The 24372-nt window shown below is 47.0% G+C and overlaps 2 protein-coding genes across 2 annotated transcripts; one reads left to right on the top strand and one right to left on the bottom strand.

The window, feature by feature from the left end:
- Positions 1 to 11631: 11631 nt before the first annotated feature.
- Positions 11632 to 12183, top strand: LOC123048740 (flowering-promoting factor 1-like protein 5). The gene has a single exon (XM_044471783.1). It carries the CDS (start codon positions 11734 to 11736, stop codon positions 11998 to 12000), a length of 267 nt encoding a protein of 88 aa, XP_044327718.1. The 5' UTR covers positions 11632 to 11733; the 3' UTR covers positions 12001 to 12183.
- A 3203-nt stretch (positions 12184 to 15386) lies between these two features.
- On the bottom strand, positions 15387 to 15980 carry LOC123048739 (flowering-promoting factor 1-like protein 5). The gene has a single exon (XM_044471782.1). The coding sequence runs from the start codon at positions 15893 to 15895 to the stop codon at positions 15590 to 15592; it is 306 nt and encodes a 101-aa protein (XP_044327717.1). The 5' UTR covers positions 15896 to 15980; the 3' UTR covers positions 15387 to 15589.
- Positions 15981 to 24372: the final 8392 nt, after the last annotated feature.

Raw genomic sequence — 24372 nt, 5'->3', positions numbered from 1 at the left:
TGTTGGGTTGGCACGGATCGAGACTGGGATTTGTCACTCCGTGTGACGGAGAGGTATCTCTGGGCCCACTCGATAATGCATCATCATAATGAGCTCAATGTGACTAAGGCGTTAGTCACGGGATCATGCATTGCGGTACGAGTAAAGAGACTTGCCGGTAAGGAGATTGAACAAGGTATTGGGATACCGACGATCGAATCTCGGGCAAGTAACATACCGATTGACAAAGGGAATTGCATACGGATTGATTGAATCCTCGACACCGTGGTTCATCCGATGAGATCATCGTGGAACGTGTGGGAGCCAACATGGGTATCCAGATCCCGCTGTTGGTTATTGACCGGAGAGGCGTCTCGGTCATGTCTGCATGTCTCCCGAACCCGTAGGGTCTACACACTTAAGGTTCGGTGACGCTAGGGTTGTAGAGATATATGTATGCGGAAACCCGAAAGTTGTTCGGAGTCCCGGATGAGATCCCGGACGTCACGAGAGGTTCCGGAATGGTCCGGAGGTGAAGAATTATATATAGGAAGTCCAGTTTCGGCCACCGGGAAAGTTTCGGGGGTTACCGGTATTGTACCGGGACCACCGGAAGGGTCCCGGGGGTCCACCGGGTGGGGCCACCTATCCCGGAGGGCCCCGTGGGCTGAAAGTGGAAGGGAACCAGCCCTTAGTGGGCTGGGGCGCCCCCCTTGGGCCTTCCCCCATGCGCCTAGGGTTGGGAACCCTAGGGGGGGGGGAGCTTCCCCCTTGCCTTGGGGGGCAAGGCAACCCCTTCCCCCTTGGCCGCCGCCCCCCTTGGAGATCCCATCTCCCAGGGCTGGCGCACCCCCCAGGGGCCTATATAAAGGGGGGGGGGGAGGGAGGGCAGCAACCGACAGCCTTGGGCGCCTCCCTCCTCCCCTGCAACACCTCTCTCTCTCTCGCAGACGCTCGGCGAAGCCCTGCCGGAGAACCGCTACATCCACCACCACGCCGTCGTGCTGCTGGATCTCCATCAACCTCTCCTTCCCCCTTGCTGGATCAAGAAGGAGGAGACGTCGCTGCACCGTACGTGTGTTGAACGCGGAGGTGCCGTCCGTTCGGCACTCGGTCATCGGTGATTTGGATCACGGCGAGTACGACTCCGTCATCCATGTTCATTGGAACGCTTCCGCTCGCGATCTACAAGGGCATGTAGATGCACTCCCTTCCCCTCGTTGCTAGTATACTCCATAGATGCATCTTGGTGAACGTAGGAAAATTTTAAAATTATGCTACGATTCCCAACAGTGGCATCATGAGCCAGGCCTATGCGTAGTTACTATGCACGAGTAGAACACAAAGCAGTTGTGGGCGTTGAGTTTGCCAATTCTTCTTGCCGCTACTAGTCTTTTCTTGTTTCGGCGGTATTGTAGGATGAAGCGGCCCGGACCGACCTTACACGTACGCTTACGTGAGACAGGTTCCACCGATTGACATGCACTAGTTGCATAAGGTGGCTAGCGGGTGTCTGTCTCTCATACTTTAGTCGGAACGGATTCGATGAAAAGGGTCCTTATGAAGGGTAAATAGAAATTGGCAAATCACGTTGTGGTCATACGTAGGTAAGAAATGTTCTTGCTAGAAACCTACAAACCACGTAAAAACTTGCAACAACAATTAGAGGACGTCTAACTCGTTTTTGCAGCAAGTGCTATGTGATGTGATATGGCCAGAAGATGTGATGAATGATATATGTGATGTATGAGATTGATCATATTCTTGTAATAGGAATCACGACTTGCATGTCGATGAGTATGACAACCGGCAGGAGCCATAGGAGTTGTCTTTATTATTTTGCATGACCTGCGTGTCATTGAATAACGCCATGTAATTTACTTTACTTTGTTGCTAAACGCGTTAGCCATGTAAGTAGAAGTAATCGTTGGCGTGACGACTTCATGAAGACACAATGATGGAGATCATGATGATGGAGATCATGGTGTCATGCCGGTGACGAAGATGATCATGGTGCCCCGAAGATGGAGATCAAAGGAGCATAATGATATTGGCCATATCATGTCACTATTTGATTGCATGTGATGTTTATCATGTTTTTGCATCTTATTTGCTTACAACGACGGTAGTAAGTAAGATGATCCCTTATAATAATTTCAAGAAAGTGTTCACCCTAACTGTGCACCGTTGCGAAGGTTCGTTGTTTCGAAGCACCACGTGATGATCGGGTGTGATAGATTCTAACGTTCGAATACAACGGGTGTTGACGAGCCTAGCATGTACAGACATGGCCTCGGAACACACGCAATACACTTAGGTTGACTTGACGAGCCTAGCATGTACAGACATGGCCTCGGAACACGGAGGACCGAAAGGTCGAGCATGAGTCGTATAGAAGATACGATCAACATGGAGATGTTCACCGATCTTGACTAGTCCGTCTCACGTGATGATCGGACACGGCCTAGTTAAACTCGGATCATGTTTCACTTAGATGACTAGAGGGATGTCTATCTGAGTGGGAGTTCATTAAATAATTCGATTATATGAACTTAATTATCATGAACTTAGTCTAAAATCTTTACACTATATCTTGTAGATCAAATGGCCAACGTTGTCCTCAATTTCAACGCGTTCCTAGAGAAAACCAAGCTGAAAGATGATGGCAGGAACTATACGGACTGGGTCCGGAACCTGAGGATCATCCTCATAGTAGCCAAGAAAGATTATGTCTTAGAAGCACCGCTAGGTGAAGCACCAATCCCAGAAAACCAAGACGTTATGAACGCTTGGCAGCAGTGTGCTGATGATTACTCCCTCGTTCAGTGCGGCATGCTTTACAGCTTAGAACCGGGTCTCCAAAAGCGTTTTGAGAAACATGGAGCATATGAGATGTTCGAGGAGCTGAAATTGATTTTCCAAGCTCATGCCCGGGTCGAGAGATATGATGTCTCCGACAAGTTCTTCAGCTGTAAAATGAAGGAGAATAGTTCTGTTAGTGAGCACATACTCAGAATGTCTGGGTTGCATAACCGCTTGTCTCAGCTGGGAGTCAATCTCCCGGATGACGCGGTCATTGACAGAATCCTCCAGTCGCTTCCACCAAGCTACAAGAGCTTTGTGATGAACTTCAATATGCAGGGGATGGAAAAGACCATTCCTGAGGTATATTCAATGCTGAAATCAGCTGAGGTAGAGATCAGAAAAGAACATCAAGTGTTGATGGTGAATAAAACCACTAAGTTCAAGAAGGGCAAGGGTAAGAAGAACTTCAAGAAGGACGGCAAGGGAGTTGCCGCGCCCGCTAAACCAGTTACTGGGAAGAAGTCAAAGAATGGCCCCAAGTTCGAGACTGAGTGCTTTTATTGCAAGGGAAGTGGTCACTGGAAGCGGAACTGCCCCAAATACTTAGCGGACAAGAAGAAGGCCGGCAACACCAAAGGTATATGTGATATACATGTAATTGATGTGTACCTTACCAGTACTTGTAGTAGCTCCTAGGTATTTGATACCGGTACGGTTGCTCATATTTGTAACTCAAAACAGGAACTACGGAATAAACGAAGACTGGCAAAGGACGAGGTGACGATGCGCGTCGGGAATGGTTCCAAGGTCGATGTGATCGCCGTCGGCACGCTACCTCTGCATCTACCCACGGGATTAGTTTTAAACCTCAATAATTGTTATTTAGTGCCAGCTTTGAGCATGAACATTGTATCTGGATCTCGTTTAATTCGAGATGGCTACTCATTTAAATCCGAGAATAATGGTTGTTCTGTTTATTTGAGAGATATGTTTTATGGTCATGCCCCGCTGGTCAATGGTTTATTTTTGATGAATCTCGAACGTGATGTTACACATGTTCATAGTGTGAATACCAAAAGATGTAAAGTTGATAACGATAGTCCCACATACTTGTGGCACTGCCGCCTTGGTCACATTGGTGTCAAGCGCATGAAGAAGCTCCATGCAGATGGACTTTTGGAGTCTCTTGATTACGAATCATTTGACACGTGCGAACCATGCCTCATGGGTAAGATGACCAAGACTCCGTTCTCCGGAACAATGGAGTGAGCAACCAACTTATTGGAAATCATACATACCGATGTGTGTGGTCCAATGAGTGTTGAGGCTCGCGGAGGATATCGTTATGTTCTCACTCTCACTGATGATTTAAGTAGATATGGGTATGTCTACCTAATGAAACACAAGTCTGAAACCTTTGAAAAGTTCAAGGAATTTCAGAGTGAGGTTGAGAATCAACGTGACAGGAGAATAAAATTCTTACGATCAGATCGTGGTGGAGAATATTTAAGTCACGAGTTTGGTGCACACTTAAGGAAATGTGGAATAGTTTCACAACTCACGCCGCCTGGAACACCTCAGAGAAATGGTGTGTCCGAACGTCGTAATCGCACTCTATTGGATATGGTGCGATCTATGATGTCTCTTACCGATTTACCGCTCTCATTTTGGGGTTATGCTTCAGAGACTGCCGCATTCACTTTAAATAGGACACCGTCTAAATCCGTTGAGACGACACCGTATGAATTATGGTTTGGGAAGAAACCTAAGCTGTCGTTTCTAAAAGTTTGGGGATGCGATGCTTATGTCAAGAAACTTCAACCTGAAAAGCTCGAACCCAAGTCGGAAAAATGCGTCTTCATAGGATACCCTAAGGAAACTATTGGGTATACCTTCTACCTCAGATCCGAGGGCAAGATCTTCGTTGCCAAGAACGGGTCCTTTCTAGAGAAGGAGTTTCTCTCGAAAGAATTGAGTGGGAGGAAAGTGGAACTTGATGAGGTGATAGTCACCCCTTCCGAACCGGAAAGTAGCGCAGCGCGGGAAAATGTTCCTGTGGTGCCTACACCGACTGGGGAGGAAGTTAATGATGATGATCATGAAGCTTCGGATCAAGTTACTAAACTTCGTAGGTCCACAAGGACACGTTCCGCACCAGAGTGGTACGGCAACCCTGTCCTGGAAATCATGTTGTTAGACAACGGTGAACCTTCGAACTATGAAGAAGCGATGGCGGGCCCGGATTCCGACAAATGGCTAGAAGCCATGAAATCCGAGATAGGATCCATGTATGAAAACGAAGTATGGACTTTGACTGACTTGCCCGATGATCGGCGAGCCATAGAAAACAAATGGATCTTTAAGAAGAAGACGGACGCGGATGGTAATGTGACCATCTACAAAGCTCGACTTGTCGCTAAGGGTTATCGACAAGTTCAAGGGGTTGACTACGATGAGACTTTCTCACCCGTAGCGAAGCTGAAGTCCGTCCGAATCATGTTAGCAATTGCCGCATACTATGATTATGAGATATGGCAGATGGACGTCAAAACGGCATTCCTTAACGGCTTCCTTAAGGAAGAGTTGTATATGATGCAGCCGGAAGGTTTTGTCGATCCTAAGAATGCTAACAAAGTATGCAAGCTCCAGCGCTCAATCTATGGGCTGGTGCAAGCATCTCGGAGTTGGAACATTCGCTTTGATGAGATGATCAAAGCGTTTGGGTTTACATAGACTTATGGAGAAGCCTGTGTTTACAAGAAAGTGAGTGGGAGCTCTGTAGCATTTCTCATATTATATGTGGATGACATACTGTTGATGGGAAATGATATAGAATTCTTGGAGAGTATAAATGCCTATTTGAATAAGTGTTTTTCAATGAAGGACCTTGGAGAAGCTGCTTATATATTAGGCATCAAGATCTATAGAGATAGATCAAGACGCCTCATTGGTCTTTCACAGAGTACATACCTTGACAAGATATTGAAGAAGTTCAATATGGATCAGTCCAAGAAGGGGTTCTTGCCTGTATTGCAAGGTGTGCAGTTGAGCACGGCTCAATGCCCGACCACGGCAGAAGATAGAGAAAAGATGAGTGTCATCCCCTATGCCTCGGCCATAGGGTCTATTATGTATGACATGCTGTGTACCAGACCTGATGTAAACCTTGCCGTAAGTTTGGTAGGAAGGTACCAAAGTAATCCCGGCATGGAACACTGGACAGCGGTCAAGAATATCCTGAAGTACCTGAATAGGACTAAGGATATGTTTCTCGTTTATGGGGGTGACGAAGAGCTCGTCGTAAAGGGTTACGTCGACGCTAGCTTCGACACATATCTGGATGACTCGAAGTCACAGACCGGATACGTGTATATATTGAATGGAGGAGCAGTAAGCTGGTGCAGTTGCAAGCAAAGCATCGTGGCGGGATCTACATGTGAAGCGGAGTACATGGCAGCCTCGGAGGCAGCACAGGAAGCAGTCTGGATGAAGGAGTTCATTACCGACCTAGGGGTGATTCCCAATGCGTCGGGCCCGATGACTCTCTTCTGTGACAACACTGGAGCTATTGCCCTTGCGAAGGAGCCCAGGTTTCACAGGAAGACCAGGCATATCAAGCGTCGCTTCAACTCCATTCGTGAAAGTGTTCAAAATGGAGACATAGATATTTGTAAAGTACATACGGACCTGAATGTAGCAGATCCGTTGACTAAACCTCTCCCTAGGGCAAAACATGATCAACACCAGGACGCAATGGGTGTTCGATTCATCACAATGTAACTAGATTATTGACTCTAGTGCAAGTGGGAGACTATTGGAGATATGCCCTAGAGGCAATAATAAATGGTTATTATTATATTTCTTTGTTCATGGTAATCGTCTATTATTCATGCTATAATTGTATTGTCCGGAAATCGTAATACATGTGTGAATACATAGACCACAACCTGTCCCTAGTAAGCCTCTAGTTGACTAGCTCGTTGATCAATAGATAGTCATGGTTTCCTGACTATGGACATTGGATGTCATTGATAACGGGATCACATCATTAGGAGAATGATGTGATGGACAAGACCCAATCCTAAGCATAGCATAAAAGATCGTGTAGTTTCGTTTGCTAGAGCTTTTCCAATGTCAAGTATCTTTTCCTTAGACCATGAGATCGTGCAACTCCCGGATACCGTAGGAGTGCTTTGGGTGTGCCAAACGTCACAACGTAACTGGGTGACTATAAAGGTGCACTACGGGTATCTCCGAAAGTGTCTGTTGGGTTGGCACGGATCGAGACTGGGATTTGTCACTCCGTGTGACGGAGAGGTATCTCTGGGCCCACTCGGTAATGCATCATCATAATGAGCTCAATGTGACTAAGGCGTTAGTCACGGGATCATGCATTGCGGTACGAGTAAAGAGACTTGCCGGTAACGAGATTGAACAAGGTATTGGGATACCGACGATTGAATCTCGGGCAAGTAACATACCGATTGACAAAGGGAATTGCATACGGATTGATTGAATCCTCGACACCGTGGTTCATCCGATGAGATCATCGTGGAACGTGTGGGAGCCAACATGGGTATCCAGATCCCGCTGTTGGTTATTGACCGGAGAGGCGTCTCGGTCATGTCTGCATGTCTCCCGAACCCGTAGGGTCTACACACTTAAGGTTCGGTGACGCTAGGGTTGTAGAGATATATGTATGCGGAAACCCGAAAGTTGTTCGGAGTCCCGGATGAGATCCCGGACGTCACGAGAGGTTCCGGAATGGTCCGGAGGTGAAGAATTATATATAGGAAGTCCAGTTTCGGCCACCGGGAAAGTTTCGGGGGTTACCGCTATTGTACCGGGACCACCGGAAGGGTCCCGGGGGTCCACCGGGTGGGGCCACCTATCCCGGAGGGCCCCGTGGGCTGAAAGTGGAAGGGAACCAGCCCTTAGTGGGCTGGGGCGCCCCCCTTGGGCCTCCCCCCATGCGCCTAGGGTTGGGAACCCTAGGGGGGGGGGAGCTTCCCCCTTGCCTTGGGGGGCAAGGCAACCCCTTCCCCCTTGGCCGCCGCCCCCCCCTTGGAGATCCCATCTCCCAGGGCTGGCGCACCCCCCCAGGGGCCTATATAAAGGGGGGGGGGGGAGGGAGGGCAGCAACCGACAGCCTTGGGCGCCTCCCTCCTCCCCTGCAACACCTCTCTCTCTCGCAGACGCTCGGCGAAGCCCTGCCGGAGAACCGCTACATCCACCACCACGCCGTCGTGCTGCTGGATCTCCATCAACCTCTCCTTCCCCCTTGCTGGATCAAGAAGGAGGAGACGTCGCTGCACCGTACGTGTGTTGAACGCGGAGGTGCCGTCCGTTCGGCACTCGGTCATCGGTGATTTGGATCACGGCGAGTACGACTCCGTCATCCACGTTCATTGGAACGCTTTCGCTCGCGATCTACAAGGGTATGTAGATGCACTCCCTTCCCCTCGTTGCTAGTATACTCCATAGATGCATCTTGGTGAACGTAGGAAAATTTTAAAATTATGCTACGATTCCCAACAGTGTGCGCTCTACGAGGCCGCCCGCGCCGCTCGCAATGAAGTTCCTTCGCAGTCGGACACGGCCGCCAGTTGCGCATCCGACGTGCCACCGTCTAACTTTCAGGAGCTCATGTGGCTGGCAGACAGCAATAGACCGTCCACATCCATCATCGACCCCCCCACATCCACCGGTGCCGGCAACAGACAGGTCGCAGACTCCTCCGAGAATGAGTAGGGCATGGTTGAAGGCAGGGCATCGTGTCTCAAGTGGGTCAGTCCGTCTCCCATGTCCTACTCTTCCTCGTCGAAGACTGCACCTTCGGCATCAGTGTCCATGGAGACCGAAATGTATGCAGATAGCATTGGATGGCGGTCTCTGGCATCAGTGTTCGTGGACTGGGCTGCCGGAGCCAATTTACGGATCAACATTGGAGATGCCCTTACTTCGCTATTGTTCGTGCAACGGCAACGGCGGTCCCCGCCGGTGCAGATCTTTTGAGTGGGCTAACGTACGGCTGCTGAGATTGCGTACGCCTGCTTGAGGAATGTGTGGCATTCTCGTACGTACGCGCATGAGCTGACCGGCGTTTGAGTTCGACAGGGTTCATTCAGATATTTATATGGTGTCATAGTCCTTTTGTTTCCCCTATGGCCCTATGTAAGTCAAGTGGCTATATTCTGTTCGATCGCATTACAAGTTGATTGATTTTGGGGGAGTTTCTCTTCTCCCTTCTGAGAGAAGTTTTGAAAAATCCCAGTCCCTTCCAAATTCCTCGTTTTCCTTTGGCTACCTTTGAGTACTAGAGATGATCTTCTTATGAGGCACTACGTTGATGATTTAACTTGTCTGTTTTGCGGTGAACTGGAAATGAGACACCACTTGTGTTTCTGTTGCATTGTCGCTAACGGAATCTTGAAATGTAGATCCAAAGTGTTTGAATTTGTTCCACGGCAATCTATGTCTGCCTTGTCTGAGCTTTGGTTTTGAAGTGCTAGAGGGTTTGGTCTTGCACGGTTGCACCGATTCAGGTCTTACTCCATGTTAGCACGGTCTACTCACCACATAAGCACTGCCATGTGATCCCTACACATCTAATTCTCTGATCACATGAGAGGTAAAAAGGTAAAAATTAATCAGACTACTAGTTAATCAAATCAATGACTCAGATCTATTATGTACTCTTACCTTTCATGTGAAAATGAAAGGTAAGAGGGACCATGCTAAAATCTGCCTTCTCTAATAAATGGCATTAACCAATAGCTTTGGGTGGGGTATACCCGGGGCCCAGCCCGTGTTATCAAAAGTTGAGTTTTTGAGAAACCTGTGTCCAAATAGTTGTGGTTCTGTGACATTCACTCATTTTTATCTGGCTCATCATACAACGGAAAGAAAAATATTGTCACTATATTCGCCTAAGTAGCATGAATATCTTCTCTGTATGTATCAGTGGTCAAAGTGTAGAGAAGTACGAATATAGTATCTTTACGACTTCATCTATTTTCCTAGGAAGAATGGACTACTTAATTTTACCAATTATAGACCATGAGCTGGGTACAAACAATTTGGGGATTATATAAGCATGAAATGAATTTTCTCCTGCTGTGCCTTTAAGTCCTTCTCGGATTTTGAACCTAACTTTAACCTAAAATTTGACTAATGAATTATGAGTTAATGCACAAACAGGTACGTACATAATGAAAGATTTCATAGAAATTGTTCGTTTGGGAATTTCTAGAAAAGATTTCAGTTAGTACAAGCGGTACCAAATCACAAAGAATAGTTGAGTTTTCTAATTCATCTACTATTATAGTTTTTCATTTCATTTCTAGAATAGTGTTGGAGGCCATTTCGACGTTTGCCAGGGGTGCAAATGAATTGATAAAATATTCCTAAAACAAAATTCAGCCAATTATACTTTATGATATTCCTTCGATCCTGCTACAGGGAGTCGACACTCTTTTTTCCCTCTATATTTGTCTCCCCCCTTCTCTTCTCTCTTCTCTGCTTTGCTCTGCCACTCCTTTTGTTTACCACTCTTTATCCGGTGCCGACTTAATAGAGAAACCCATCCGGAAGCTTCCCTCCTTCGAGTTAAAATAGTACTCGGCATAGCAATTGTGCTTAAATCATGTTTAGAGTTCTGTATTTTAGGAATGGTATAGAATATATACTATGCCCATGAAAGGAAGACCAACGATTCATATAAATTACTTAATGGAAAATTTCTAGAAGAAGCCCAACAAGAAACTAAGCATCTTGTTGTGGAGAAAAAGGTAACTTTTATGTTACTTCGAAAGTAGTTGCTTCAGCTTCAACCACGTGAATTATTGATATTCCCTTTTATTTCTCATCAAACAAATGACATCTTCTTCTGAAAATCCTAGCTATATATTATTAGCATTATTTGGGTAAATCTCCACGATATGACTCAAACAATCATGAAACATACTCCCTCCATTCCTTTATATAAGGTGTATTTGTTTTTTTTTGAAAATGTCAAATGTATGCATGTTAATTTGATCAAGTTTTTAGAAAAATGTATCAATATCCATAATACCAAATTTATATTATTTGATCCAACATGAAAAGTAGTTTCATATTTTATCTATTAGGTATTGCAGATGTTGATATTTTATTTTATAATCTTGGTCAAACATTCAAATGGTTGACTTGAACGAAAATTGATACACCTTATATTATGGAATGGTGGCAGTATGTCTAAACCTAAGGATTTCACAAATCAAAGATAAATGTTTCCCGAACAAGTAAGTGCAATTTTCAGTTGTCTCAACAACATAATTGGATCAAAACAAACATCTTATTAGAATCTTCTTTCAAATATGAATCTAATAAAAAATCAAAAAATATGAATCTAAGACTCCCTAGAATCCATATTACTTGTTGCTGAGTTAGTACAAGTAATAGACTTCGTTGTTGGCTTATAACTAAGATTTTGTTATTCAAAGTTCTAGCTCACTTTAAGCTCAAGATTCGAGTGAGACTAGTAAAGCCGGACGGAGGAAGCCCTCGGTTAGTTACGTGTAATCTAAGAATAGTTGAGGAGAATAATACTAATCACGCACTTCTCGAGCAGATTGATTGCCTTGGAACATTGGAAGTAAGTACACACGGTGTACCGAGCAGGAAGAACCAATGTACGTTGCTGTCGTCGAATATCGAAACATGAAGGAATTACACCAATACATTAGAAACAAGTCCCTATCGGTCTATGCATCGCTTTTCACCGCATCCTCTCAGTGCTCCCCATCCGCCTATATAAACGCATCAGATTATAGCCCAACCAACCTGCAGCAAGTAGTGCAACACAACACTAGCAAGGTCGATCGATCAAAGGTAGCTAGCTAGTTAGGAAGAGTAGGAAGAAGAAGAAAGAAGGCGGCGGGGGGAGTGTGGGTGTTCAAGAACGGGGTGATGGAGCTGGAGCAGGAGGCGACGAGCCGGAAGGCGCTGGTGTACGTGCCGGCGAACGAGACGATGCGGTCGCTGGAGGCGCTGGAGCAGCGGCTGGGGTCGCTGGGGTGGGAGCGCTACTACGAGGACCGCGCCATCGTGCAGCTCCACAAGCGCGGCGGCGTCGACCTCATCTCCGTTCCCCGGGACTTCTCCAGGCTCCGCTCCACCCATATGTATGACGTCGTCGTCAAGAACCGCGACCACTTCAAGGTCGTCGACCTCTAGTTAGCCATCTTGGTCGGTAATATTCTTCCTATTCTAGTCGAATAAATTCGTGGCTCCGCGCCACGAATATATGTATAGAGGTCATATACAAATAAGTGCGCGAGCGTGTGAGGTTATGCAAGTGTTGTACTGTCTGTGTGTGACGAAGTATGTATGTACGTATCTTTGGCGGAACATGTAACATGTGTGCACGTAACGGTGCAAAATATACGTATGTGAGTACCGGGGTTTACAATCTCTGATTCCAAAACTTGGACCCCGCCGAAATTAATATTTTGATCGAAAGGGGTTTCCCCGCCCCATTTTATTCAACGAGGCAAACAAAAACACACTATAGTTGTTCATAGTGCTTGGGCTAGGCCAGAGTAGCTGGGCCAGGAAAAGAACAAGCAATGGTCTACTTCTACCACAACAAATAGAAGGAAAACAGACCGTCAGATGGACAAAGAGCACGGAAAACAGCAGGTCTAGCTTATTACAAATCATCGGCCAACGATCAGCTGGAATTGAATGAGATCTCAGGAAGGTTCCCCACTGCTCATTCACCTCGCCCACAGAGCTGATTAGCTCCACACAATTCTCAGCAGCTCTCCTCTTCGATGATCTAGGTGCAGCAAGCACTCCATCGTCAACATTGACTGGAAATTGGCGCACATGATTCTCAATTAATGAAGCATCACGCTTACTCTTCCCATGAATGCCCTGACATCTTTCGAAACCAAGGCCGGAAAACGAACATCGTTACGCATTGTCCTCAAGCTCCACAAGGTAGCAATGCAAGCCATATTAACTCCAGACTAATTATTTTTGTGCCACAAAGTAGATATTTCAGTCATATCATGACTCATGAGGCAAATCTATTGAATTCATGCTCCAGCCAACTCATCCAAAAGTCTGAACTAATGGAGAAAGACAAGCAATATATTTCATGACTCCCCCTCACGTCTAGGCTTATTTAGTCTTTAGACGTGGGATCGATGTTGCACGCTTTTTTTAATATTGCGTTGGTAGGGTCTAGAACGTGAGACCTCTTGGCTCGGATACCATTTTGAATTTATGCTTCAGCCAACTCATCCAAAAGTTTGAACTTATGAAGAGAGACGGGCAATATATTTCAACAAGAACGAACTTAAAGATTTCTGTGATACACTTTCAAAGTTCTTTTGCAACAATGCAAACGGAGAACAAGTGATGCATTGATTCCAGTTCACCACAAAAGAGACAAATTAAGTCATCCATGTTGTCTTTTCGCTAGATTATCTCTAGTCAAGATTTTGTTGTTAAAGGCTAACCAGCCAAAAACTAGAAACCTTGGAGGGACTGTAATTTTTCAAAACTTCTCCCAAAAAGGAATAGAGACTCCTCGAAAATTAGTCAAAAAAAAAAGTGGAGTAGATCCCAGATGCATATTTCCAAACAGGTCGATCAACTATGGAACTGAGAATAAAAGATGATAGAATGTCCAAAGGTTCATTCCATTTTCCCAAGAAACTAGGCTTCCCACATATTATAAAAGAAAGTTTGAGCACTTGACCATCCTAAACTTGACGAGGAGAGCAATTTGGTTGTTGAAAAACATTCATACATATCCCAAAACTGAGTTTTCAAGGAACAATCCCCACTTCCCCAGCCCAAGTATCATGCCCGAAACTAAATTCTGTACCATCCCCAGCACTCATTTATAAAAAGGTCGAACACCAGCAAGTCACTCATTTCCAGAAAGGAGACCCACCATTCTTTTGACCATAGGTTTACAAGTGTTGCATTTATGATTCACAATCAACCGGTTTTTGTACCCCCAACAAAATAACTTTTGGCCCAAGATGCTACAGAGACATGTTGAATTCTCTTAAATTGGGAACCCCTAATCCCCCAAAATCATTTTTCCGGGGAACAAGCCCCCAAGTTGCCAGGTGATGTTTATGGATATTCCCCAAATTCCCCCAAAAGAAATGTGCCCTCTGTGAAGTAGTAATAGCTTGAATAACCCATTTGGGAAACTTGATAATAGACATTACATAGACATTAAATATAGAGGTAGACGACGGTGCCGTCTTCTGCATTGTCCCCTCCTTGGAGGCGCCGTGTTTGGAGAGTTGCCTCTCAGGTGGCGCACGAGATGGCATAGGTATTGCATGTTGGGTCGATATCTTCGATTGTGGCCGACTCGCGAGTTGCAAAGTTTTGGGATGATGTGGCTTATTGTCCTCTATGGAGCTCAAAATGCCCATACCTGCTCCCCTTCGGTTTTGGCCTCTCTTTATGGCATCGTGGTTTTGATGGCTATTTTGCTCCTTGTCGATGTTCATGTATAGTTCAGTGGCGCTGCAAACCTAGTTGAGCTAGGTAGTGTTGCCGTGTTGTACATGCCTTTGCTCGGTTTTCCGCTGGGTTTCCTTATAAACCGGCCAATTATACTTCTTAATATGAATAGACAGAGCTCCTGCCGGTTTCTCGGGAAAAAAAAAGGTCAAGATATTTGATTGGTTGCCACACTAGGATACGATCAGCTGGAAAACCAACATGCTTCACAAGCACATCGCTTCCAATAGCGTCTGTCAACACTGTGATCATGAGTGAGTGGAGCAACCACATCATCCTCTACTCACCCAATTCCTCCTTCTTGACGGCACTACTTAGCGACTGTGTTGCTAACCATTCTTTGAAAGATCTAGAATACCCGAAACGCAAGGTTTTTTAAGACATCGACACTCGTGGCTCACTGACCATCAAGAATATCACATCTCCGACTCACACTTTATGGGCTCATCTCTCATAACATTCTGGACTGGACGTACCCCCTAGCCTGGCGCATCATACTTCTGATTGCAAAGGAACAGCCCACCACCACATCTCGAAGAAATTTTTTTCAACAACAAGGCAAGAAAAAGATGAGAAATGCTCTCGTCAGAAGCGCACAAACGCACCCACACAAATTCCTTAGGGCCATCCCAGCCCTAGCTCTACGGAGAAGATTATTTCAGTTGGCAACGTCACACTGCATCTAATTGGCAGGCTTAACTTGAGCTTTTTCTGCCCCTATAGAGAATCTATGGCAGATAAGGAGTGGCATGGCGCTGTTCGTTTACCTCTAGAGTCTAGACGCCCAAGACCTTTATAGGGCAGCGATAAGTCCAGATATACACAAGTGCATGCACGTATGCATGCAGGCTGGCCACGTACAGTGACTTGTAGCCACAGTAGCAAACACAACCAGATCGATCGATCGATACCCCTGCACTACGCCCGCTGCACATAAGATGATCGATCGACCTCGCAAGCAACGCACACACACACAGCCTTAATATTCCTTCATTCATTTTATTCCACAGAAAAGGAAGCTGGATACATCATACTTTTTGCAACCATATATATAGACAACACATAGTATATACATATAATATCTCCACGAACCGGAAGTACGTGTACACAGTTACATCACACAAATACATCATCACACACCGCGTTTATGTTTATTTGTACTACCTCCATCTCAAAATATAAGACTTTTTATAGGCTGAGGTAGCAGTATGTATGTATGGATAAATACCTAATTGAGTTGGGGAAGCTTAGGCGCGCAGATGCATATCTAGAGGTCGACGACCTTGAAGTGCTCGCGGTTCTTGACGACGACGTCATACATGTGGGTGGAGCGGAGCCGGGAGAAGTCCCGGGGAAGGGAGATGAGGTCGACGCCGCCGCGCTTGTGGAGCTGCACGATGGCGCGGTCCTCGTAGTAGCGCTCCCACCCCAGCGACCCCAGCCGCCGCTCCAGCGCCTCCAGCGACCTCATCGTCTCGTTCCCCGGCACGTACACCAGCGACTTCCTGCTCGTCGCCTCCTGCTCCAGCTCCATCACTCCGTTCTTGAACACCCACACGCCCCCCGCCGCCATCTTTCTTCTACCTCCTAGTCTCCTTAGAAGCTAGCTACCTTTGCTCGATAGGTCGATCTTTGCTAGTGTTGTACTGCTTGCTGCAGGCTGGTTATCCGATGCTGCTGATGGTGTGCGGGTGATGTGCTTATATAGGCGCATGGAAGCCGGTGTGACACGTAAGTCATCTGGCAATCACTGCCTGTTCTAGAGTGCAGTAAGAAGATGCGCTCGCATAGATCGACAGGGACGTGTGTTTCGTATATATTCGTGTAATTCTTTTCGGTTATGTGTATACGTATGTTTCACCTATTCGACAACAACGTACATTTGTTCTTCAGGCTCGGTACATTGTAGTACTTTCGAGGCAGGCATTAATCTGCTGGGGCAAGTGGGCCGGCACCCTCGAAGTCTCGAGCTACTAATATTTTTTTAGAACAAAGACGCTAGATGCCTCCGGCTTTAAATTAATAAATCCCACAATAAGGCAGAGTAACAGACCAATCAAAACTTACAGAGTTACAGTCTCGAAAGCCCTCGGGCCGAGCATACATAGAAAGTCAAAGGGTTCTAAGCCGGAAAAGGCCGCGGGCAGATACAGGCCCATTGGCTGTTAACAGAGCACGCAGGCTCGCGAAAACAAAAGAGGCCACTCTAACTAGGTAGTAGCCGCAGACTCCCTAGCCAACACGTACACTTGCTGAAGTCGTTTTTGGGCGTGCTTCATCAGCTCAGCATCTTTGCGCCTCCCCATCAGACTCCATTGCTGTAAAAACAAGTTGCATTTGTAGATAACATTAGCCGGATGCAACGGGAAAATTCCTTCAATCGTTAAGTTGTTCCGAATTAGCCATAGAGCCCAAAGAAGTGCCCTGCATAGCTCCATATTGTTGGAAATATGCCCTAGAGGCAATAATAAATGGTTATTATTATATTTCTGTGTTCATGATAATAGTCTATTATTCATGCTATAATTGTATTGTCCGGAAATCGTAATACATGTGTGAATACATAGACCACAACCTGTCCCTAGTAAGCCTCTAGTTGACTAGCTCGTTGATCAACAGATAGTCATGGTTTCCTGGCTATGGACATAGGATGTCACTGATAACGGGATCACATCATTAGGAGAATGATGTGATGGACAAGACCCAACCTAAGCATAGCATAAAAGATCGTGTAGTTTCGTTTGCTAGAGCTTTTCCAATGTCAAGTATCTTTTCCTTAGACCATGAGATCGTGCAACTCCCGGATACCGTAGGAGTGCTTTGGATGTGCCAAACGTCACAACGTAACTGGGTGACTATAAAGGTGCATTACGGGTATCTCCGAAAGTGTCTGTTGGGTTGGCACGGATCAAGACTGGGATTTGTCACTCCGTGTAAACGGAGAGGTAACTCTAGGCCCACTCGGTAATGCATCATCATAATGAGCTCAATGTGACTAAGGCGTTAGTCACGGGATCATGCATTGCGGTACGAGTAAAGAGACTTGCCGGTAACGAGATTGAACAAGGTATTGGGATACCGACGATCGAATCTCGGGCAAGTAACATACCGATTGACAAAGGGAATTGCATGCGGATTGATTGAATCCTCGACACCGTGGTTCACCCGATGATATCATCGTGGAACATGTGGGAGCCAACATGGGTATCCAGATCCCGCTGTTGGTTATTGACCGGAGAGGCGTCTCGGTCATGTCTGCATGTCTCCCGAACCCGTAGGGTCTACACACTTAAGGTCCGGTGACGCTAGGGTTTTAGAGATATATGTATGCGGAAACCCGAAAGTTGTTCGGAGTCCCGGATGAGATCCCGGACGTCACGAGAGGTTCCGGAATGGTCCGGGGGTGAAGAATTATATATAGGAAGTCCAGTTTCGGCCACCGGGAAAGTATTGGGGGTTATCGGTATTGTACCGGGACCACCGGAAGGGTCCCGGGGGTCCACCGGGTGGGGCCACCTGTCCCGGAGGGCCCCGTGGGCTGAAAGTGGAGGGGAACCAGCCCCTAGTGGGCTGGGGCGCCTCCTTGGGGCTCCCCCCCATGCGCCTAGGGTTGGGAACCCTAGGGGGGGGGGAGTTCCCCCTTGCCTTGGGGGGCAAGGCAACCCCTTCCCCCCTTGGCCGCCGCCCCCCCCTTGGAGATCCCATCTCCTAGGGCTGCGCACCCCCCAGGGGGCCTATATAAAGGGGGGGAGGGAGGGCAGGACACTACAGCCTTTGGCGCCTCCCTCCTCCCCTGCAACACCTCTCTCTCTCGCGCAGAAGCTCGGCGAAGCCCTGCCGGAGAGCCGCTACATCCACCACCACGCCGTCGTGCTGTTGGATCTCCATCAACCTCTCCTCCCCCCTTGCTGGATCAAGAAAGGAGGAGACGCCGCTGCATGAACGCGGAGGTGCCGTACGTTCGGCAGTCGGTCATCGGTGATTTGGATCACGGCGAGTACGACTCCGTCATCCACGTTCATTGGAACGCTTCCGCTCGCGATCTACAACGGTATGTAGATGCACTCCCTTCCCCTCGTTGCTAGTAGACTCCATAGATGCATCTTGGTGAGCGTAGGAAAATTTTAAAATTATGCTACGATTCCCAACAGTGGTATCAGAGCCAGGCCTATGCGTAGTTACTATGCACGAGTAGAACACAAAGCAGTTGTGGGCGTTGAGTTTGCCAATTCTTCTTGCCGCTACTAGTCGTTTCTTGTTTCGGCGGCATTGTAGGATGAAGCGGCCCGGACCGACCTTACACGTACTCTTAGGTGTGACTGGTTCCACCGACTGACTTGCACAAGTTGCATAAGGTGGCTAGCGGGTGTCTGTCTCTCCTACTTTAGTCGGAACGGATTCGATGAAAAGGGTCCTTATGAAGGGTAAATAGAAATTGGCAAATCACGTTGTGGTCATACGTAGGTAAGAAACGTTCTTGCTAGAAACCTACAAACCACGTAAAAACTTGCAACAACAATTAGAGGACGTCTAACTTGTTTTTGCAGCAAGTGCTATGTGATGTGATATGGCCAGAAGATGTGATGAATGATATATGTGATGTATGAGATTGATCATATTCTTGTAATAGGAATCACGACTTGCATGTCGATGAGTATGACAACCGGCAGGAGCCATAGGGGTTGTCTTTATTATTTTGTATGACCTGCGTGTCATTAAGTAGACGCCATGTAAATTACTTTACTTTATTGCTAAACGCGTTAGCCATAGAAGTAGAAGTAATCGTTGGCGTGACGACTTCATGAAGACACAATGATGGAGATCATGATGATGGAGATCATGGTGTCATGCCGGTGACAAAGATGATCATGGTGCCCCGAAGATGGAGATCAAAGGAGCATGATGATATTGGCCATATCATGTCACTATTTGATTGCATGTGATGTTTATCATGTTTTTGCATCTTATTTGCTTAGAACGACGGTAGCAAGTAGGATGATCCCTTATAATAATTTCAAGAAAGTGTTCACCCTAACTGTGCACCGTTGCGAAGGTTCGTCGTTTCGAAGCACCACGTGATGATCGGGTGTGATAGATTCTTACGTTCGCATACAACGGGTGTTGACGAGCCTAGCATGTACAGACATGGCCTCGGAACACACGCAATACACTTAGGTTGACTTGACGAGCCTAGCATGTACAGACATGGCCTCGGAACACGGAGGACCGAAAGGTCGAGCATGAGTCGTATAGAAGATACGATCAACATGGAGATGTTCACCGATCTTGACTAGTCCGTCTCACGTGAAGATCGGACACGGCTAGTTGAGCTCGGATCATGTTTCACTTAGATGACTAGAGGGATGTCTGTCTGAGTGGGAGTTCATTAAATAATTTGATTATATGAACTTTATTATCATGAACTTAGTCTAAAATCTTTACATCATGTATTGTAGATCAAATGGCCCACGTTGTCCTCAATTTCAACGCGTTCCTAGAGAAAACCAAGCTGAAAGATGATGGCAGCAACTATACGGACTGGGTCCGGAACCTGAGGATCATCCTCATAGCAGCCAAGAAAGATTATGTCTTAGAAGCACCGCTAGGTGAAGCACCAATCCCTGAGAACCAAGATGTTATGAACGCTTGGCAGCAGCGTGCTGATGATTACTCCCTCGTTCAGTGCGGCATGCTTTACAGCTTAGAACCGGGTCTCCAAAAGCGTTTTGAGAAACATGGAGCATATGAGATGTTCGAGGAGCTGAAACTGGTTTTTCAAGCTCATGCCCGGGTCGAGAGATATGATGTCTCCGACAAGTTCTTCAGCTGTAAAATGGAGGAGAACAGTTCTGTTAGTGAGCACATACTCAGAATGTCTGCGTTGCACAACCGCTTGTCTCAGCTGGGAGTTAATCTCCCGGATGACGCGGTCATTGACAGAATCCTTCAGTCGCTTCCACCAAGCTACAAGAGCTTTGTGATGAACTACAATATGCAGGGGATGGAAAAGACCATTCCCGAGGTATATTCAATGCTGAAATCAGCTGAGGTAGAGATCAGAAAAGAACATCAAGTGTTGATGGTGAATAAAACCACTAAGTTCAAAAGGGGCAAGGGTAAGAAGAACTTCAAGAAGGACGGCAAGGGAGTTGCCGCGCCCGGTAAGCCAGTTACCGGGAAGAAGTCAAAGAATGGACCCAAGCCCGAGACTGAGTGCTTTTATTGCAAGGGAAGTGGTCACTGGAAGCGGAACTGCCCCAAATATTTAGCGGACAAGAAGAAGGCCGGCAACACCCAAGGTATATGTGATATACAAGTAATTGATGTGTACCTTACCAGTACTCGTAGTAGCTCCTGGGTATTTGATACCGGTGCGGTTGCTCATATTTGTAACTCAAATCAGGAACTACGGAATAAACGGAGGCTGGCAAAAGACGAGGTGACGATGCGCGTAGGGAATGGTTCCAAGGTCGATGTGATCGCCGTCGGCACGCTACCTCTGCATCTACCCACGGGATTAGTTATAAACCTCAATAATTGTTATTTAGTGCCAGCTTTGAGCATGAACATTGTATCTGGATCTCGTTTAATTCGAGATGGCTACTCATTTAAATCTGAGAATAATGGTTGTTCTATTTATTTGAGAGATATGTTTTATGGTCATGCCCCGCTGGTCAATGGTTTATTTTTGATGAATCTCGAAAGTGATGTTACACATGTTCATAGTGTGAATACCAAAAGATGTAAAGTTGATAACGATAGTCCCACATACTTGTGGCACTGCCGCCTTGGTCACATTGGTGTCAAGCGCACGAAGAAGCTCCATGCAGATGGACTTTTGGAGTCTCTTGATTACGAATCATTTGACACGTGCGAACCATGCCTCATGGGTAAGATGACCAAGACTCCGTTCTCCGGAACAATGGAGCGAGCAACCAACTTATTGGAAATCATACATACCGATGTGTGCGGTCCAATGAGTGTTGAGGCTCGCGGAGGATATCGTTATGTTCTCACTCTCACTGATGATTTGAGTAGATATGGGTATGTCTACCTAATGAAACACAAGTCTGAAACCTTTGAAAAGTTCAAGGAATTTCAGAGTGAAGTCGAGAATCAACGTGACAGAAAAATAAAATTCTTACGATCAGATCGTGGTGGATAATATTTAAGTCACGAATTTGGTACACACCTAAGGAAATGTGGAATAGTTTCACAACTCACGCCGCCTGGAACACCTCAGAGAAATGGTGTGTCCGAACGTCGTAATCGCACTCTATTGGATATGGTGCGATCTATGATGTCTCTTACCGATTTACCGCTCTCATTTTGGGGTTATGCTTTAGAGACTGCCGCATTCACTTTAAATAGGGCACCGTCTAAATCCGTTGAGACGACACCGTATGAATTATGGTTTGGGAAGAAACCTAAGCTGTCGTTTCTAAAAGTTTGGGGATGCGATGCTTATGTCAAGAAACTTCAACCTGAAAAGCTCGAACCCAAATCAGAAAAATGCGTCTTCATAGGATACCCTAAAGAAACATACCCTGTGCCTCATCAAGCCGCTTGTTTACAAGCACGATGTCGGCATCTGCCGCATCAAGTTGCCACTTCAGCTCGGCAAACTCACCAGTCTAGCTAGCCACCGGACCCTTAGTCGCCTGCACATGCAAGCAGCACGGTTACTACCTGGGACTACGATCCTCTGTTCGTCGCCTTTTTTGACAGCAACCAGAGTCTTAGGGGCTACTATCTGCATAGGGCACACCTAGCGTGTGCGGTACCGTAAAAAAATATATATTACTTTGCGTACCTCAAAGCCTCTCAGCAGGCTCATAAAAGCTTCATGCAACCCGCTTTCGGCGGATGAAATCCTCTCAACCACCGTACCTATTAGCGTACGATGCATTTCTGAGATAGCCGCTTGCTCCAGAAGATTCATCAGTGCGTCTGGTCGCACACCGGACAGTCCCGGACTCTTTCTGTTGCCCTCCTTAGGAGCCGAATACTCCGGACCTCGGGTGGCCGAAGGGTTATCTTCCGGCCTTGGCAGATCAGGAGAAATCCTCCATGACGACACCTCAGGGTCGTCCGCTTCATGAGGCGGGGAGGCATGGGGAGGCGTTTCGCTCTCCATCATCTCCGGAAGAAGATCCCCCGAAGACGAACTCTGTCGAGAAGGGCTACGATCCGGACTGCAAGACATATGTCTCGGTTATCATTCTCAGAAATGAAGCAGGATATATTTATCGAAAGTACTTTTGTTTACTCACAGCTCGGTGGAGGGCTGGTCCCCTTGCGGGTACTGTATGGTAAGGATGCCCTCCGGGGTAGGACCCTCTGACAAAGGTTTCTTCCCTCGCTTGGAGACCATTACTTCCAAGTCTTCAGAGGCGGTCCTCTTCCCTCCCTGGGGAGAGGGAATTTTAGATTCTTCCCCTCGGTTATCCTCCTTCGCGGAGGCACTAATTCCCCCGGTTTGGATGAATAGTGAGTAAGGCTCGCTCCCGGCTTCTTTGTTCCTCCCTTTATCTTCCCCTGATGGCGCTTGATAAGGCGCAAGCTCAAGCATCCTGGCTAGTACAGGATCCGGTGAGCCTTCGGGAAGGGGGGCGGACACCTGATCATCTTCGCCTTTTTTATCCAGTCCTGGTCAAAAGACGACTTTTTCAGAATGATGTTGTGATAAATTAAAAGACAACGTGTTCGGCCGCGGAATTACTTACTTGAGTGTTTGGACGATTGCAGTTCAGACCCGCATCCTCGGAGGTGTCCGGACACTTTATTTGTGATCCAAAGAACGATCTGTACATCTCTTCGAGCGTCACGCCGAAGAAGTGCTGAATAGTTCGCGGACCTTCCGGGTTGAACTCCCACATACGGAGAGGTCGACGTTTGCCAGGCAGGGCTCGACGAATTAGCATGACTTGCGTTACCTTAACGAGGTTGACATCTCTCTCTAGGAGATCTCGGATGCGACTCTGCAATATCAGCACATCATTTATTGGTCCCTAGTCCAGCCCCTTGTTGACCCAGGACGCCAATTGAGGCGGGGGGCCCGAGCGGAAGGCGGGGGCGGCTACCCACTTGGTACCTCGGGGAGCTGTGATATAAAACCACTCCCGTTGCCACAAGCTGGGCACCTCCGGGAAGGAACCCTTTGGCCATGGAGCATCGGCACCTTTGCTTATTACGGCACCTCCGCACTCCGTGTGTCGCCCCTCAATAATCTTCGGCTCCACATTGAAGGTCTTGAGCCATAAGCCAAAGTGTGGGGTAATGCGGAGGAAGGCTTCGCACACGACGATGAACGACGAGATGTGAAGGATGGAATCCGGAGCCAGATCATGGAAATCGAGCCCGTAGTAGAACATGAGCCCTCTGACAAAGGGATCCAAACTAACGCCTAGCCCTCGGAGGAAGTGGGAGACGAATACGACGCTCTCATTGGGCTCGGGGGTGGGGATGACTTGCCCTCGAGCGGGCAGCCTGTGCGAGATTTCGCCGGTCAGATACCTGGCTTCTCTTAGCTTCTTGATGTCCTCCTCTGTGACGGTGGAGGGCATCCATCGACCTTGAAGGTTGGATCCGGACATGATTGAAAGTCCGAAGCGCCTAGCCTGAGCCTTGGGTGTTGGAACTCGAGGCGGGGGAAGGATTCAATTGAGCGCGAGAAGAAAAAGACAAGCCTTGGCCCTTTATAAAGAGGGTGAATATCAAGCGTCTTCCGCGTGGCCATTTGGGACTTGCCTAAAATCGAGGAGTCATACCAACAGGCACGATTGGGTTACCCACACCCGTTTTGATGAGAATCCCGTGAAAAGAGGGACACGATCTCTGCTTTGACAGGACGTGCCAATAAAACCGCCTCGCAACACGTGCAGTGGCAGGCTCGGAAAAACGGTTTGTCATGACCAGACCACGGCATTACGTCACGTTATGAAAAACTGTCAGCAGATTAGATTTGTGGAAATATTATCCTCTCTACGAAGGTATGTGGAATTTATTTTTGCAGAGCCAGACACTATCCTTGTGTTCAAAATCTTCTAT

This window comes from Triticum aestivum, chromosome 2D, assembly GCF_018294505.1.
Source record: "Triticum aestivum cultivar Chinese Spring chromosome 2D, IWGSC CS RefSeq v2.1, whole genome shotgun sequence".
In the NCBI taxonomy this organism is placed as follows: domain Eukaryota; kingdom Viridiplantae; phylum Streptophyta; class Magnoliopsida; order Poales; family Poaceae; genus Triticum; species Triticum aestivum.
This window is presented reverse-complemented; position numbering and strand designations above follow the sequence as displayed.

What these genes read in the sequence shown, in the direction of transcription:
- LOC123048740 (XM_044471783.1), top strand. Translation starts at nt 11,734, where the DNA reads ATGGAGCTGGAGCAGGAGGCGACGAGCCGGAAGGCGCTGGTGTACGTG.
- LOC123048739 (XM_044471782.1), bottom strand. Translation starts at nt 15,895, where the DNA reads ATGGCGGCGGGGGGCGTGTGGGTGTTCAAGAACGGAGTGATGGAGCTG.